The sequence below is a fragment of the Pterocles gutturalis genome, unplaced genomic scaffold (genome assembly GCF_000699245.1).
Source record: "Pterocles gutturalis isolate BGI_N339 unplaced genomic scaffold, ASM69924v1 scaffold13341, whole genome shotgun sequence".
Classification (NCBI taxonomy): Eukaryota; Metazoa; Chordata; class Aves; order Pterocliformes; family Pteroclidae; genus Pterocles; species Pterocles gutturalis.
In genome coordinates this window covers 2,514-16,205 of record NW_010105619.1, presented here as the reverse complement: position 1 = coordinate 16,205, position 13,692 = coordinate 2,514, and the positions used below count along the sequence as shown (strand labels likewise).

At 37.8% G+C, this 13,692-nt stretch overlaps 1 protein-coding gene across 1 annotated transcript; it reads right to left on the bottom strand.

Moving 5' to 3' along the window:
- Window positions 1-6,376: 6,376 nt before the first annotated feature.
- LOC104459651 (translocating chain-associated membrane protein 1-like) lies at window positions 6,377-13,353 on the bottom strand (the record flags this gene model as incomplete). Its single annotated transcript, XM_010087465.1, has 5 exons — window positions 6,377-7,017; window positions 11,328-11,488; window positions 12,443-12,586; window positions 13,089-13,193; window positions 13,283-13,353. Coding segments are annotated over 5 exons (555 nt in total), but the record flags the coding sequence as incomplete, so codon positions are not given.
- Between the last annotated feature and the right edge of the window lie 339 nt (window positions 13,354-13,692).

The following is a 13,692-nucleotide window of genomic DNA, read 5'->3' as shown; positions in this document are numbered from 1 at the left end:
GTTCGATAGTTCTTCAAAAGCAACAACCTGATGCAGCTTGCAGTGAACTGCATAGAGAGATCTTGGGATCTGTAGTCAACCCCTCCACCACATAGCAAATCAAGCCCATGGGAAGGTAACATTCATGTCAACCTTCCTAAAACCAGCTTAATTTTCCCTAACTTGGGTGACAGTCCCCAGTTCCCTGCCATCTTGCCTACATCACCAATGGATCAGCATAGAGGTTCAATTTCAGACTGGATATTTAGTCTTCCACATCAGTGAAGCTAAAGTCTACAAAGGCTTTAAAAATTGCTTAGCTGAAGAGAGTGGAGACACTTAAATTTGAGTAGTAAGCTCCTAGGCCACACCAGACACTGCCCAGTGCAGTTTTTGGTATTCCCTCTCTAGGTTTGTGGTTCCCCTCTCAAGCTTGAAAGCACTACTCAAAGGCTACAAAGCACTGCACAAGCATTACAGCACACAAGCCCCACCTTCCTAGACAGAAGGTGAGAAACTCAATCTTGAATTCCTGTTAATTTCGTGCAAGCTCCAGCCTGGGTTACAAGCCATTTCTCATCAAGACTTCCTGGTTCTGTGTTCATTGGTTCAAGTGAATATCCCCAAACAGAACACAGTCTTTGTCCTTGACCATTATCTCCCTGCTACTGATGCTGCTGGCCCGTAAGCAAGCTCAGATGCAATCGACGTGCCTCCATTTTTGTAACAGACTATTCAAGCACAGTTTTAATTCAATTCTCTTTATTATGATATCCAGGAAAACAATAACAAGGTGATTGCTTATTACAGCTTCCACAGACTGGGGCCCCAGGCCTTATTGTCCTGGGTACACACACACGCACACACATACACACACGACAACCCTTGCCACAAAGAACTTACAATCTAAATAAACAAAACAAAGATAATGATTAATCAAGAAACAAGGAGGAATCACCTGTGTGAGAACACAAGATAGTTTTGGCTTGGCTTCTAGTCTGGACTTCAGGAGCTGGAATTCCTACCTTGTTACAGTATTCTTACCATGATGGGCTGAATTTTTATCTGTTAATTACAATGCAAGACACATTCAACATTGATAACCAATATAAGGAGACACAAAGCTCAAGTTCTAGACCATAATCTGCAAAGTGGTACACAGCAAAACTACAGTCTAGAGATTCAAAGATCTTAAGTGCTCATTTTCCTAAATCAGAAAAGCAATAATAGTGAACTGCAATATGGAAAACAAAACCATCTGGGAATAACAATTTCTTCTAAACCAGTCAAGACTTAAAAATATATTTTTTCAGTTCAGTATATCAAACTGCCTAACACTCTTGTGCGTGGAATGAAGAAGTGACAACTGTGTCGTGCTGCATGACAATGCCTGACCTTTGATAAACACAACAAAAAAGGATAAAAAAAAAAAGAATACTGAAAAACTATCAAATTCTAAAGCTACACTTTAGATGATCTGATTCTGCAAAAAGTTTCAAACACAGAAAGAAGAAAAAGGAGTTGTCATTTCTGGCACTCACATCACAGATTTGCCATCCTTGAGCTGGATAAAAATAAAGCATTTGCAGAAACCTAAAATAAAAGTGACAGGACACATAGGAAGAGATCAAGAGCAAGTGTACTGGATTCAAAACTAGGTAGCATGTTTTATTTTTTTTTTAAACCTGAAATAAGAGTTGTTGCCTTTTGTCTTGTCAACATCAAAAGAACTCTTATAAAAGGCAGAAAGAAGCCTACTGCAGCTGCAGCCCAGCACTCCTCACCTGTCGTTCCCAGAAGGGGAACAGACGTAGATGCTGATAGCAGTTCCGTTTCATCCATGAAGGCACTCGCTCTGGATGTGAGCTATATCCAAACACTACACTGCAATACAAGTTGTACCGTAATGTATTAATCCTAAAGGGTTTCAGTTCCCATTAAGTGGGTTCTGAGGACACCTAATATCGATGTGCTTATTTCTCATATGTCTGATCCAGAACCACTCCAGCACTGCTCCTATTTTAGTTCTGAAGAGCACACCAAATTCCTTAATGTGCACAGAACTAGGCTTATCAGATCCTAAACCGAGCAGTTCAGGGAGCAATGAGAAGGAAGGATACCCACCACAACCACCTACAGTATAGAAAAAAAAAACCCCAAGCACGGGCTAATCCAGTGCTCTAAAGATAATTCACAACTAACAATGTGAGAAATTACAGTATGATGAACAGATGATAACTAACATCAGTCCTTTAAAGACTTACTCTTTTTAAAGGATCTCCTTGATTTTGTAGGACACTCTTATACCCTGTACAAGAAGCAACTCAAGTATTTGCGTAACAAGAGGACTATTAGTACAGCCTCCAGGCACTAAACCTCAGCCCCCTGGAATGCAGGACCTCTGCATGTAGGATGTCACCAGCCTACAAACGTTACAAATATCAAAACTGTCTCTATTTAGTGTTCAAGTCCCTTCAATACCAACATTTTCCACAGAGAACAATTAGGACAGCCACGACCAACACCATGCAGGGAGCCTGCTGAAGCTGCCTGTCTCCATCTTCTACAGCACAGGCCCAAAGGACTGAGTCACAAAGAGAACCAAACCCAAGTATGACGTAGGAATCAGCTGGTGAACATCTTGAAAACAAGAAAACAAAATACGAGAAACTAAACAACCCTCCTCCTCCACGTACCTTGACAGGCATACAGTGCAATTCTTGCAAAGCTCTCTGGAAGACCAACACATAAAGTGTTCATGCAGAGAAAAAAAAAAAAAAAAAGCCACACCAAAAAAAGCCATAGTTTCCTGGCTGTTATGGAAAGTAATCTTGTTTTTTTGATCCAAGAGAAACTACATTTTCAGAATTCCTGCTTCTACACTACCACTATCATCTTGCACTGCTTGGAAATCCCAGAACTATGATACATAAAAGGTATCCCAGTACAGTAAAGTGTATCGAGTATTACCCCTTCTCCCACAGTATCTGACAAAAATCCATTAACGCTTCAACGGTTTGGCATGTAAGGAGCTACCAGAGGGACCAGCTCCCCTCAGGTATTGATGACTGAAAGCCCTTCAATGAGATCTCCCAACTCATACTGTAATCTAGTGGAATTTTCAACCAAACATGCAGTTGGAAGGGGTAGCTGTCTTAGAGCTTGATTCACCTTTTCCCTGCATCTTCTCTTTTTGCTTACACAGAAATACTTGTGTACCTCCAGGATTACTACTAGGCAACTAGCCCAGTGGAAATGCAACTAAGTAAAAAAAGCCCGTTTTCAGCCACACCAGCTCCCTGATCTAGCTCACCATGCAACCAAAAAGGCTTGTGCTAGACAAGGCAAGGGACAAAACCCCCAACTCTGTCAGCAACCTACATTACTTTCAGCTTAGCATAACCACGAAAATGCTCCCTTCCCTTTAATATCAATTTTTGCCCCTGACAAAAACACCTCAGGTACAGTTAGAAAACTGCAAAGAGCCAGAGGACTGCAGATGTTTATTAACTCTTTCCACAGAAGTCCAATTACTTGTACAAAAGCACCACACCGCTTATTACAATTCTGGGCAATAAAACCCATAAACACAACTAAAATTTTCAAAGAAAAAAGCATTTAGGAAAAATACCAAATGCTCACCGGTAACTACTGATTTTCTAAATGCTTTATCCCACCACAATTTACTTTCAGCATATTCCAACGTCAGCAGAAATGCCTATGCATTTTGTCTGCATGGCAAATCCCCTAATCATTCCTAAATTTGGGCATGGGATCACCTGAAAAGCAGTATTTCGAAAGAGCCACAGTCATGAATAGCTCACACAGGTGAAATCAATCTTTGCAACTAGCCAAGAGGAGAAAGTGTCCAGATAAAAACAAAACCTGAAAATTAATTTCAGCTGCTCTGCATTCCTTGTCTGTACTTTGAAGTTTCATATAATTACTCAGTTAAATACTCGTTTTGGTAGTAGATTCTGGCATGTAACCAAAAAACACTTTTTTTTGAGGGGGGGATGGGAGCTTGAAATAATCTGGTTTAAGTCCTGAAAAGTTCTGACAAGACAGGGCAGGGAGGAGGAGGTTTAAGGAAAACAAAAACAACAAGCCCTATCCACAGTCTGTATGAATTACTCAATTCAAATCCACCTACACAGAAAAAGCCTTCTCTTTGTGGGACCTGGTAACTGACCAGGATAAATTACTACAGCCTAAGCAAGAATTATTTTATTAGGCATAGGAATATAATAATGAGATAGTCAGTAATTTCAATTTCTAATTTTCCTGATTCCATAATTCTGAAAACATGATTAGACAACTAATCTTCTTCCAGTTTATGGAATTCCAGATTACAAACAAAGAGCCAAAATGCAGTAACATTTGAAAATTGGTTTTAAGCAATTCAAAATAAGTTATCCAGGCAAACAATAATCTTATGCCAAAACAACTAATATCAAACTGGAAACAGAAGTCTCAAAATCTTTTAAATTCAGGGAGGTTTCCACTCCAAGGTAGTAAATAAAAAAATTCTCCTCTTGCCTCATCCAAAATGATAAAAATGTATTTTTAGTTATGACACAAGAGACAAAAGATACTGGCTTCCAATACCCTATCCAAATTCTAATACAACTGAAATTATTCCCTATTAATTGTCAGAAAGCAACAACTCCTATAAGGCAAAGATGAAGATTAAGCCACTGTGGGAAGAAAAGTGCTTTTTTAAAGGTCTAAAGGCCAAGAACGTCCATAAGGCCATTTCGTGGTTTAACTCCACAATGAAGACAAAAAGCAAGGTCAGTATTAACAGACAAGAATATACTCTTTTGAAGTTTTTGGAAGTGAACTTAAGTTTACGTTTCAAAACTACTGTGCCATAGAATGAGGTTTACAAGAAACAGTTTGCCTTCAGGCAACAACAATTACAACCCTCAGACACCAATAAGTCTAAAAGATCTCATGAAGTATCTTGAACTCTCCCTTCGTAATTTGTTTCTCTACCCTTTATCATTTTGACAGCCCCAGTACAACCTGATAGCACAAGCAAACTGATTTGGAGTCAAAGTACCAGACTAGAAACTTTAAAAATATGCCCCTTAAAACCAAAAGACACAAATTGAGAGCAAGGCACACAGAATCTATGAAGGTCTTTTTAGAAACATCAGACATGAAACATGATTTTGTGCAGTGACTATTTAATGTATGCAATTCCCTCAAAATTTCTGAGTTCCAATTTTCCAGTTTCATGGTCAGATCAGATAGATTCGCAGCCTCACCACTTGAGTTTTACTTCTTCAAATCAAGACATGATACAGCTACTTACACTGAAGCAGACTGGGCATATTTACAGGGCACGCTGCCCCAGAATTCTCAAGCTAAGCAAGTCCAAGTCTGTCAAGTTCACTTCAGGAGCTGTAAAGCAAGTACTCGGGAACTGTGACTGAAATTAGCCAAAGCATAATAAATTATACTGCAATAACTCCAAATAGTACTAAACAATTGAAGAATGGATAGTTATTTGTAGTGAAGTTTTAGTACTAGAAACATTTATTCTGTATAGTAAGCAACCGAACTGTAGAAGATACAGAATGCAGATTCATTATTTTGTTGGGTATAAACTCAACTATAGTAAGTTCTTAATTAAAACTATTTTATCAGCTTGATTGCTCATAATTACTCCTCTCAATCAATAGGCAGTCCAATACCTGGGTTAACTTGAAAGACTAATTTAGCAACTTCTTCTTAACACTGAATTAAACCTCTAACTCATTCTCAAGTGAAATGGGTTGAATTATACCCATCACAAAAGGGTACAGAGGAAACATTAACTGCATATTAAACTGGAAAATTAACTGGACAAAGCTTCACATTTAATACAATTATGAAGACAGATAACGGAAAAAATCTTAAATTAAGATTTCTCCAGTTGTAGCAAGGGGCACAATAAATCAGTTTTAAGAAGTTGTAGCTTTTAAATATTTTTTCATAAAAATATATATATAGGAGATATCAAATTATTTCCTAAGAGAGGTGAAACAAAGCAAAGCAGTTAGAATAAAGGAATGTTCTCATAACTCGATCCATTTATCTACTAAATTCCCTCTTCATGGAGCATTAAATGCCCCCCAAAACAAACACAACAACACATTGTAAGAATCTCCACCCTCTAAAATCAGACAGTAAGTTTTCGAAGAAGGTCCAATGCACACTAATTCTCCAAGATATGTACACTGTAAAAGCACAGACAGGAGTTAACAGTGCTACTCAAATCAACTCTTTCTATGACCATACACGCTCCCTTCTAATTTTCAAGTGCTAAAGCTATATCTCAAAAAGGTTTTTTGTTCCTTATAAGAGATTTCTAACCAACAAACAATAAGACTCTGCAACATTTCCAATTAGTTCAGTTTTTTTAATGATACGGGGCAGTTCTTAGAGCAGACATTGTTTAGCTAATAACCACAAAATCAAGAGATTTATTGGTGTGGTCTCGGAATCCCAATTTGAACGGTAAGTTTGAATCAAGGCAATGAACTGAAAAGCCAGAGTATCTGAAAATGCATACTAAGTTTTTACTTCAATTTTGCAATACTTCTTGAAGAACTTGGGAAAAGTGAAGTTGGTAGAACAGTATATATCACCACCAAGACTACAAAAACTGGAAGGAAATAATACATTGCAACAGTGATACTCATTAAGTGAAGTTAATTCATCACAATAAATGTTTAAAAAAGTGTCAATGTTATTTAAAAAGTGTTTTATTCCCCCCCCCCCCGTATTTGAAGACAGATAAACCTTTTTCTTAGTCAAAATGGCTTTTAAAAAAAGTTTCTCAAAACAACAGCAATAATCAAAAAACATGAATTGTATTTTCTTTAATCCATAACATCTCTAGTGCTGAAGGGCCATCCATGTAAAAAGCAGATTCTTTGGGGACATTAGTCAATTAACTTAATAAAACCCAGTTTTACGAGGATTTATCCTTCCTGCTACGAGGCGAGTCTGCTCCATTTGAGGTCACTGTTCCATTTATTCCATTTTCTAGAAAAAAAAAGAAAACATTTTTCAAATACAATGAGATGCTTTATATTTTATTATGTTTTTGTACATCCTATACAAACAGTATTTTAACATATTTTCTGATGTATCTTCTGGGCCCCTCAGTTCAAGAGGGACAGGGAACTGCTGGAGAGAGTCCAGCGCAGAGCCACAAAGATGATGAAGGGAATGGAGCATCTCCCTTATGAGGAAAGGCTGAGGGAGCTGGGTCTCTTTAGCCTGGAAAAGAGGAGACTGAGGGGTGACCTAATCAATGTTTATAAATATGTAAAGGGTGAGTGTCAGGAGGATGGAGCCAGGCTCTTCTCTGTGACATCTAGTGACAGGACAAGGGGCAATGGGTTCAAGCTGGAACATAGGAGGTTCCACTTGAATATGAGAAAAAACTTCTTCACGGGGAGGGTGACAGAGCACTGGAACAGGCTGCCCAGAGAGGTTGTGGAGTCACCTTCTCTGGACACAATTCAAAGCCCGCCTGGATGCGTTCCTGTGTGATCTGATCTAGGTGTTCCTGCTCTGGCAGGGGGATTGGACTAGATGATCTTTCGAGGTCCTTCCAATCTCTAACATTCTGTGATTCTGTGATTCTTTGTTAAACCTCATCATTATAATTCATAATGTAACAGTATAATGGAGCTTTTACAGAGTACAAAATTATAAAGTCCAGTTTCCTGACATTGCCAGACTGAAATATGCTCAGTATATGCATCTAGACTGAAAAATCAAGATGAGCTAAAATATTTTAGAAGATATTATCTTCAAAAGTAGAACACTCGACCTGCAGATGAGACTGTCCTGTGAAATTCTGGAGACACACAGCATATATACAATTCTCTGGTACAGGTCTTTATTGTTCATCCCACCTGTTTCGTATTTTAATTCTTGCTAAAATTACATGCCTTCACTTACCTTTACAAGCTTTTCATATATATGGGAAATTTTTATATACTCATACACACACAATTATTAAAGTATACTTCAACATATAGCATTCATTTATGTTCTGACAAAGCTATTTACATAGATAAGATGGACAGAAGTAAAACACTACGTATGTGTATACAGAAAGACTTCCCTGAACAAGACCAGGCACTTATCTACGAGCACAATGCAGGAAGGTGTTACTAGCTGCAACTCTCTACTTCTATCCCACTTCTGGGCCAATTTAAAGGTCTCAAGAATTTTAATCTGTACAGGTACCACAATGACTATCTGGTAGCAAAAGTTTTCCCTAGAACAATGATCCACCATCTATGGATTCATAATGCACACAACTTACAGGAAACATGATACCACTGTGAACTAAAAGTATCCCCTTTATTCAGTATCACCACAACCCACAGAAGTGGAGATGTGGCCTGACAGTAACCATATTTATAAAACAAATCAAAGAGCAGAGTGCATAGCCAGCTATAATGCTTGCAGCTTAACATCTCTGCTCTGACTTAAGGTATCATTCTGACTTCAAGCAACCATTGAGTTTTTTTGTACAAGCAACTGGTTCAATTAATGATTTCCATCTGCAGATGTGTTGCAGATCACCACAGAGTGTGGCCAGTCCACAAAAACAACCATTGATCTCCTGCTCTCCCCCACTACACCCAAATGTTCTCATTTAGGCAAATAAACACTAAAAAAAAAAAAAAAAGGCAGAAACATACATGAGAATGAGACCAGACACAGGCCCAATTCGTCACATAGGAACAGTAATAGTCTATCCAATATATTTGGTTGTAAATGACACCATCATTTTAAGCCTCTATAAGGTGGTCTTTGGATACTTCTGTGTTATTTGTAAGCTTCTTGATTAAGAAGCTTACAAACAATAAGCTAGATCTAAGCCAGCTAATTAAAATCATATTTTCTTAAACAGTTAAGTCAAAACAAGTGTAAGTAAAACAAAGAACAAGAATCAGCATGTTGCCTAAATGTAATGCATTTTACTGTACTCTGTCTCCCAAAAATCCATCCACCCACAAAAAAAAGTCTGTTTTAAACAGTTTAATTGCATGTATTATTAATTCAAAAACACTGTCTTGCTGCATCCTGTGCAAGCGTTCTGAACAGACAACATTATGGGAATCTTCAAAACAGAAGAATCTGAAGCGCCACTAACCTTTCAGATTATAACGTTCTTTTACTTCCACTTAGAATAAGCTGTAAAATTCTGCAGTCTTTAAGATAGGCAGAGCTCAATTATTTTGTGAATATAACCACCATTCCAATTAACTGCCTCTTTCACTATTCATTTGCCACTTGCAAGTTTCCATTGAAGTTCAGTGAAAACAAGCAAATTCATCAAATCACATGAAACAGTTTAAGATATTTTAAAAAGCTTTTGACTCACTGACTAAAATGCCATTAAAGTTTATGCTTTAAAAATATTTGTCATAGGAGATTTATATTAATTCTACATAAACCATAGTAAGACACAATGAACATGAAGCTCTGATTAAGGAGGACACCTACATAGAAAACTACCTTCACTCCATTAAAAAAAACAACACAACCCAAACCAAACCAAAAGTTCAACTGGATTTTTCTGACAAAAAAAATACTCTAAAGCACGAGGTACTTGTACAGAAGACTGGGAGAAGAATTCCTTGAGAGCAGCCCTGTGGAGAAGGACTTGGGGGTCCTGGTGGACGAGAAGCTGGACATGAGCCAGCAGTGTGCGCTTGCAGCCCGGAAGGCCAACTATGTCCTGGGCTGCATTAAAAAAGGGGTGGCCAGCAGGGAGAGGGAGGTGATTCTCCCCCTCTGCTCTGCTCTTGTGAGACCCCATCTGGAGTACTGTGTCCAGGCCTGGGGTCCCCAGCACAAGAAAGACGTGGAGCTCTTGAAGCAGGTCCAGAGGAGGGCCACAAAGATGATCAGAGGGCTGGAGCACCTCTCCTATGAAGAAAGGTTGAGGGAACTGGGCTTGTTTAGCTTGGAGAAGAGAAGGCTCCCGGGAGACCTCATTGGGGCCTTCCAGTACTTGAAGGGAGCATATAAACAGGAGGGGGAGCGACTATTTAACAGGGGTTGATAGTGACAGGATGAGGGGGAATGGTTTTAAACTAAGAGAGGGGAGATTTAGGTTGAATATTAGGCAGAAATTTTTCATGCAGAGGGTGTTCAGACATTGGAACAGGTTGCCCAGAGAAGCTGTGGATGCCCCATCCCTGAAGGTGTTCAAGGCCAGGCTGGATGGGGGCCTGGGCCGCCTGCTCTAGTGGTAGGCAACCCTGCCCACAGCAGGGGGGTTGAAACTATATGATCTTTGAGGTCCTTTTCAACCCAGGCCATTCTATGATTCTGTGATTCTATGATTTTAAAAAGAAACTTGAAAAAACAAACAAACAAACCGAACAACACTGAATTATCTCTGACCAGAAATCTTAGTTCTCAGTGCAGATGTCTTCACACACCTTATGTTCAACAGATAAAAAAAAATGTGGAACAGGTTGGCAATACATGATTGGTAGCAAAGGATCATGCCAAAATAAGCTTTTGAAATGACACAAGGAGTTTCAAAAAAGTGCACAAGTTACTCAAGCTAGCAATTACATACACAGAAGTTTCACTGTTGGTACAATAGAAATACTGAAGTGTGGGGACTTAGTTTTTTTTTAATGGTGTACATAATTTTCCTTGGAGGAAAAAGCATTTAGTTCATCTTTCATGTCCTTTCCATAAAGAGTGTGACATAATCAAGAAGTCAAACCTGGAGTCCCTAGTTCGTTTCCAAATGCTTCTACACAGGTTTAGAGTAGTCAGTATTTACTACCACCCCTTAAAAGTATCAAAATTCTATTTTTAGTAAAAACAGGCCAATACAAGCTTACTTACTGGATGATCAAACTGTCTCCTTGCCCTAAAACCTGAGTTTAGCAGCAATGATAAACAAGCTTGAAATTAATTGCAAGAAAAATTTAGAAGTAATTAATTATGAGAACAGATCTAAAAATATGTCTGTTCTCTTTTTATAAGGGAACAAAACATAGGCATGGCACATTTTGCTCAAGTAACAGAATTATGCATAATAAAAATTTCATGTTGCATTAACCAAAGAAATGGTAATTCCTTCATTCAATTAGAAGAGAAAAACCAAACAATTAATATATAGTAAATATTTTAATTAAAAAAAAACCCCAACAATATTCACCAATACTGCTTCTGAAACGGAGTTATCTCACTTGTAAGTGAAACATAAAACGTTTCTTCAGCAATTATATTTTAAAAAATCTCTGCATTATCTCAAGTTGTTTTTGAGAAGTCAAGGCAACAGGAAATCTGAAAATACAAACCTCTTTCTTTTCTGGAGGTCTTTCCTTTAGTTGTTACAAACTTCTTTTTCACTGACTGAGGCTGAGAAGAAGAATGCTCTCTCCATCTCCGAAGCTGGAAATTAATGAACTTCCACATCATAAATGCTTGAGTCATACAGATAGAGGCCAGTACACTGATTCTAGAAACAAAACACAGGCGAAAGTTTATCTGTAAGTTTATCTCATTCAATAGAAAAGGAAAGTAGAACACCACTTCTGATAGGTTTTTTTATGTCATGAACTGCCTTTCTCCTCAGGTTTCTCAAACGCATTAGAGTGATTCCTTCTAGATAACACTATTTTGTAAAAAGTTTAGGGTTTGGGGTTTTTTTGGTGCCTTCTCCTCCTCCTAATAACATCCATTTTCTAAGCCATGCAAGAGTTACCTCACACAGGGTGACTGGGCTTAGCACAGCTGAACAAAACTAAATACATGAGAGTGAGGTCTGTGCCCCTCTAAAAACTGGGTAACACTAGATTTCTTTCCTACTTTCTCCTTTCTCAGTGTTACTCTCAAGGTACCAGCCAGTAAGAGCTGAAAATAGTGTAAGAGAGCCTTGCGATTCTGAGTATCAATTCCACATGGAATACTGACACTGTCAATGTTTCAATAACTTTCTTTTCTGGATTTGATGTATAAAAAGGCCAGGTGGTTGGCTGAACGCTCTGTATCACATAGCAGCAATAGGAGCTGTAATAAAGGCAAAGAAAGAGGTAGAAATCTTCAGCCAGGACCAAAGATGCTCTGGGCATAATGCCTTGACCTCTACGGATAAACTCACTGCAACTATATCTAGAATTCAATTCACTAGTAATCCCTGTAATTGGATATTCCTTTTAATTCTGGGTTTTTTTTTTTTTTAATGAAAAAAAATGAGTAACCAGTTAGCGATTTCTCAGCTGCAGACTGTAAATTCTTCAATTCTTTTCACTGTGCCTTACAAGTTTGTTACAGAAGCTATTCCTATTGATCCCATCGGTTGCATGAAAACACCTAACCATTCAGAATTACTAGCGTTAAGATCATACCATTTATTGTTTATTTAACACAGGTTTACAGCTCATGCTTAAGAACCATTGCAAGTTTACTATACCTAACAGCCAGGATATTAAAGTTTCCAGTACTGAAATTCAGCTGCTGATCTTCTGCTCTTGCCAGTCCAAAGCCAAAAGTGAGGACCGAGAGAATCAAGGTGAGAAGCCTTCCCAAAACAAAAAGAACTGCCCACAGTGAAAACCTACAAAGAAAACCACCACAAATACTAAATTAATTTTCTGTTCACAGGTATTAACAACACAAACGTTTACTCTTCACCATGTGAATATATCTGAAATTTAAGAACTTAGCTAAATTAATTATTTTGCACCTATCCTAGTCTTGTATTTCTAGTATTTATAGAAGACAAAAAGCAAGAAAAGCCCTTCCTCACAATCTTCTTCTACAAACCAAGGTATGTACTGAAAACTAATTTCAACTCAACAGAAAGTTGCTTTTTCTTAACATTAGTACATGGTGTAACATTTTATTTCATTTTATACTGCTACTAACATTTACTTAAATAGACAAATAAGGTAAAAAAATAGTTGGTTTAGAGATAGAAATAGTAACACTAGTCTGGAGAACTGTGGCCTCTAAGAAAACACTGCTGAATGTCTTTGTGAATTTTGGTTTCTGGTTAGCTAAATACCCAAGGCTTTGAGACAGAAATTACATGAATTTAAAAGATAAAGACTACTTGCCCTTTCTGGTATCTTTCATCACTGAAGTAGAAAAGACGGGATATGTGGAAAAGAAATTCAACGAAGTAATGCAATACCAGAAGAACAAGTCCAAGATGGGTCAGACTATCAAAACAAATAAAACAAACATTCAAACATTTTGTTAGATGCTTAAGACAGTGCATGAAGCCAGCAAAAGCTTACAATTGACTTACTTCAGGAGATAGGCTCCAGCAATATGAAAGAGATAAAGTCCAATGTAGACAATCTGGCGAAAGATATCTTCCTATTAGAAAGAAAAAAGTAATTATGCATTATACACAATGTCATACATTATTGTATAATGTTATATATTATTACAAACTATTCTCTAGTCTTGGAAATTCTTCTTGGTTTTTCACCTACATTAACGGGGCCTGTTCTGGCACTGAATTACTCAGCCTAGATCTTCTAATTCCACACGTGACTTTTCGCTTACTTGCCAATAATACTCAGTATCCTAGATATAAGCTACTGTGAGAAAACATATCAAACATTAAAAAAACGCTTTTTAAAAGGGCACATTCTTATTTGATACAACTACTGCAAATTTGTACTAGCTATTGCAATACCTATTTTGTATGTA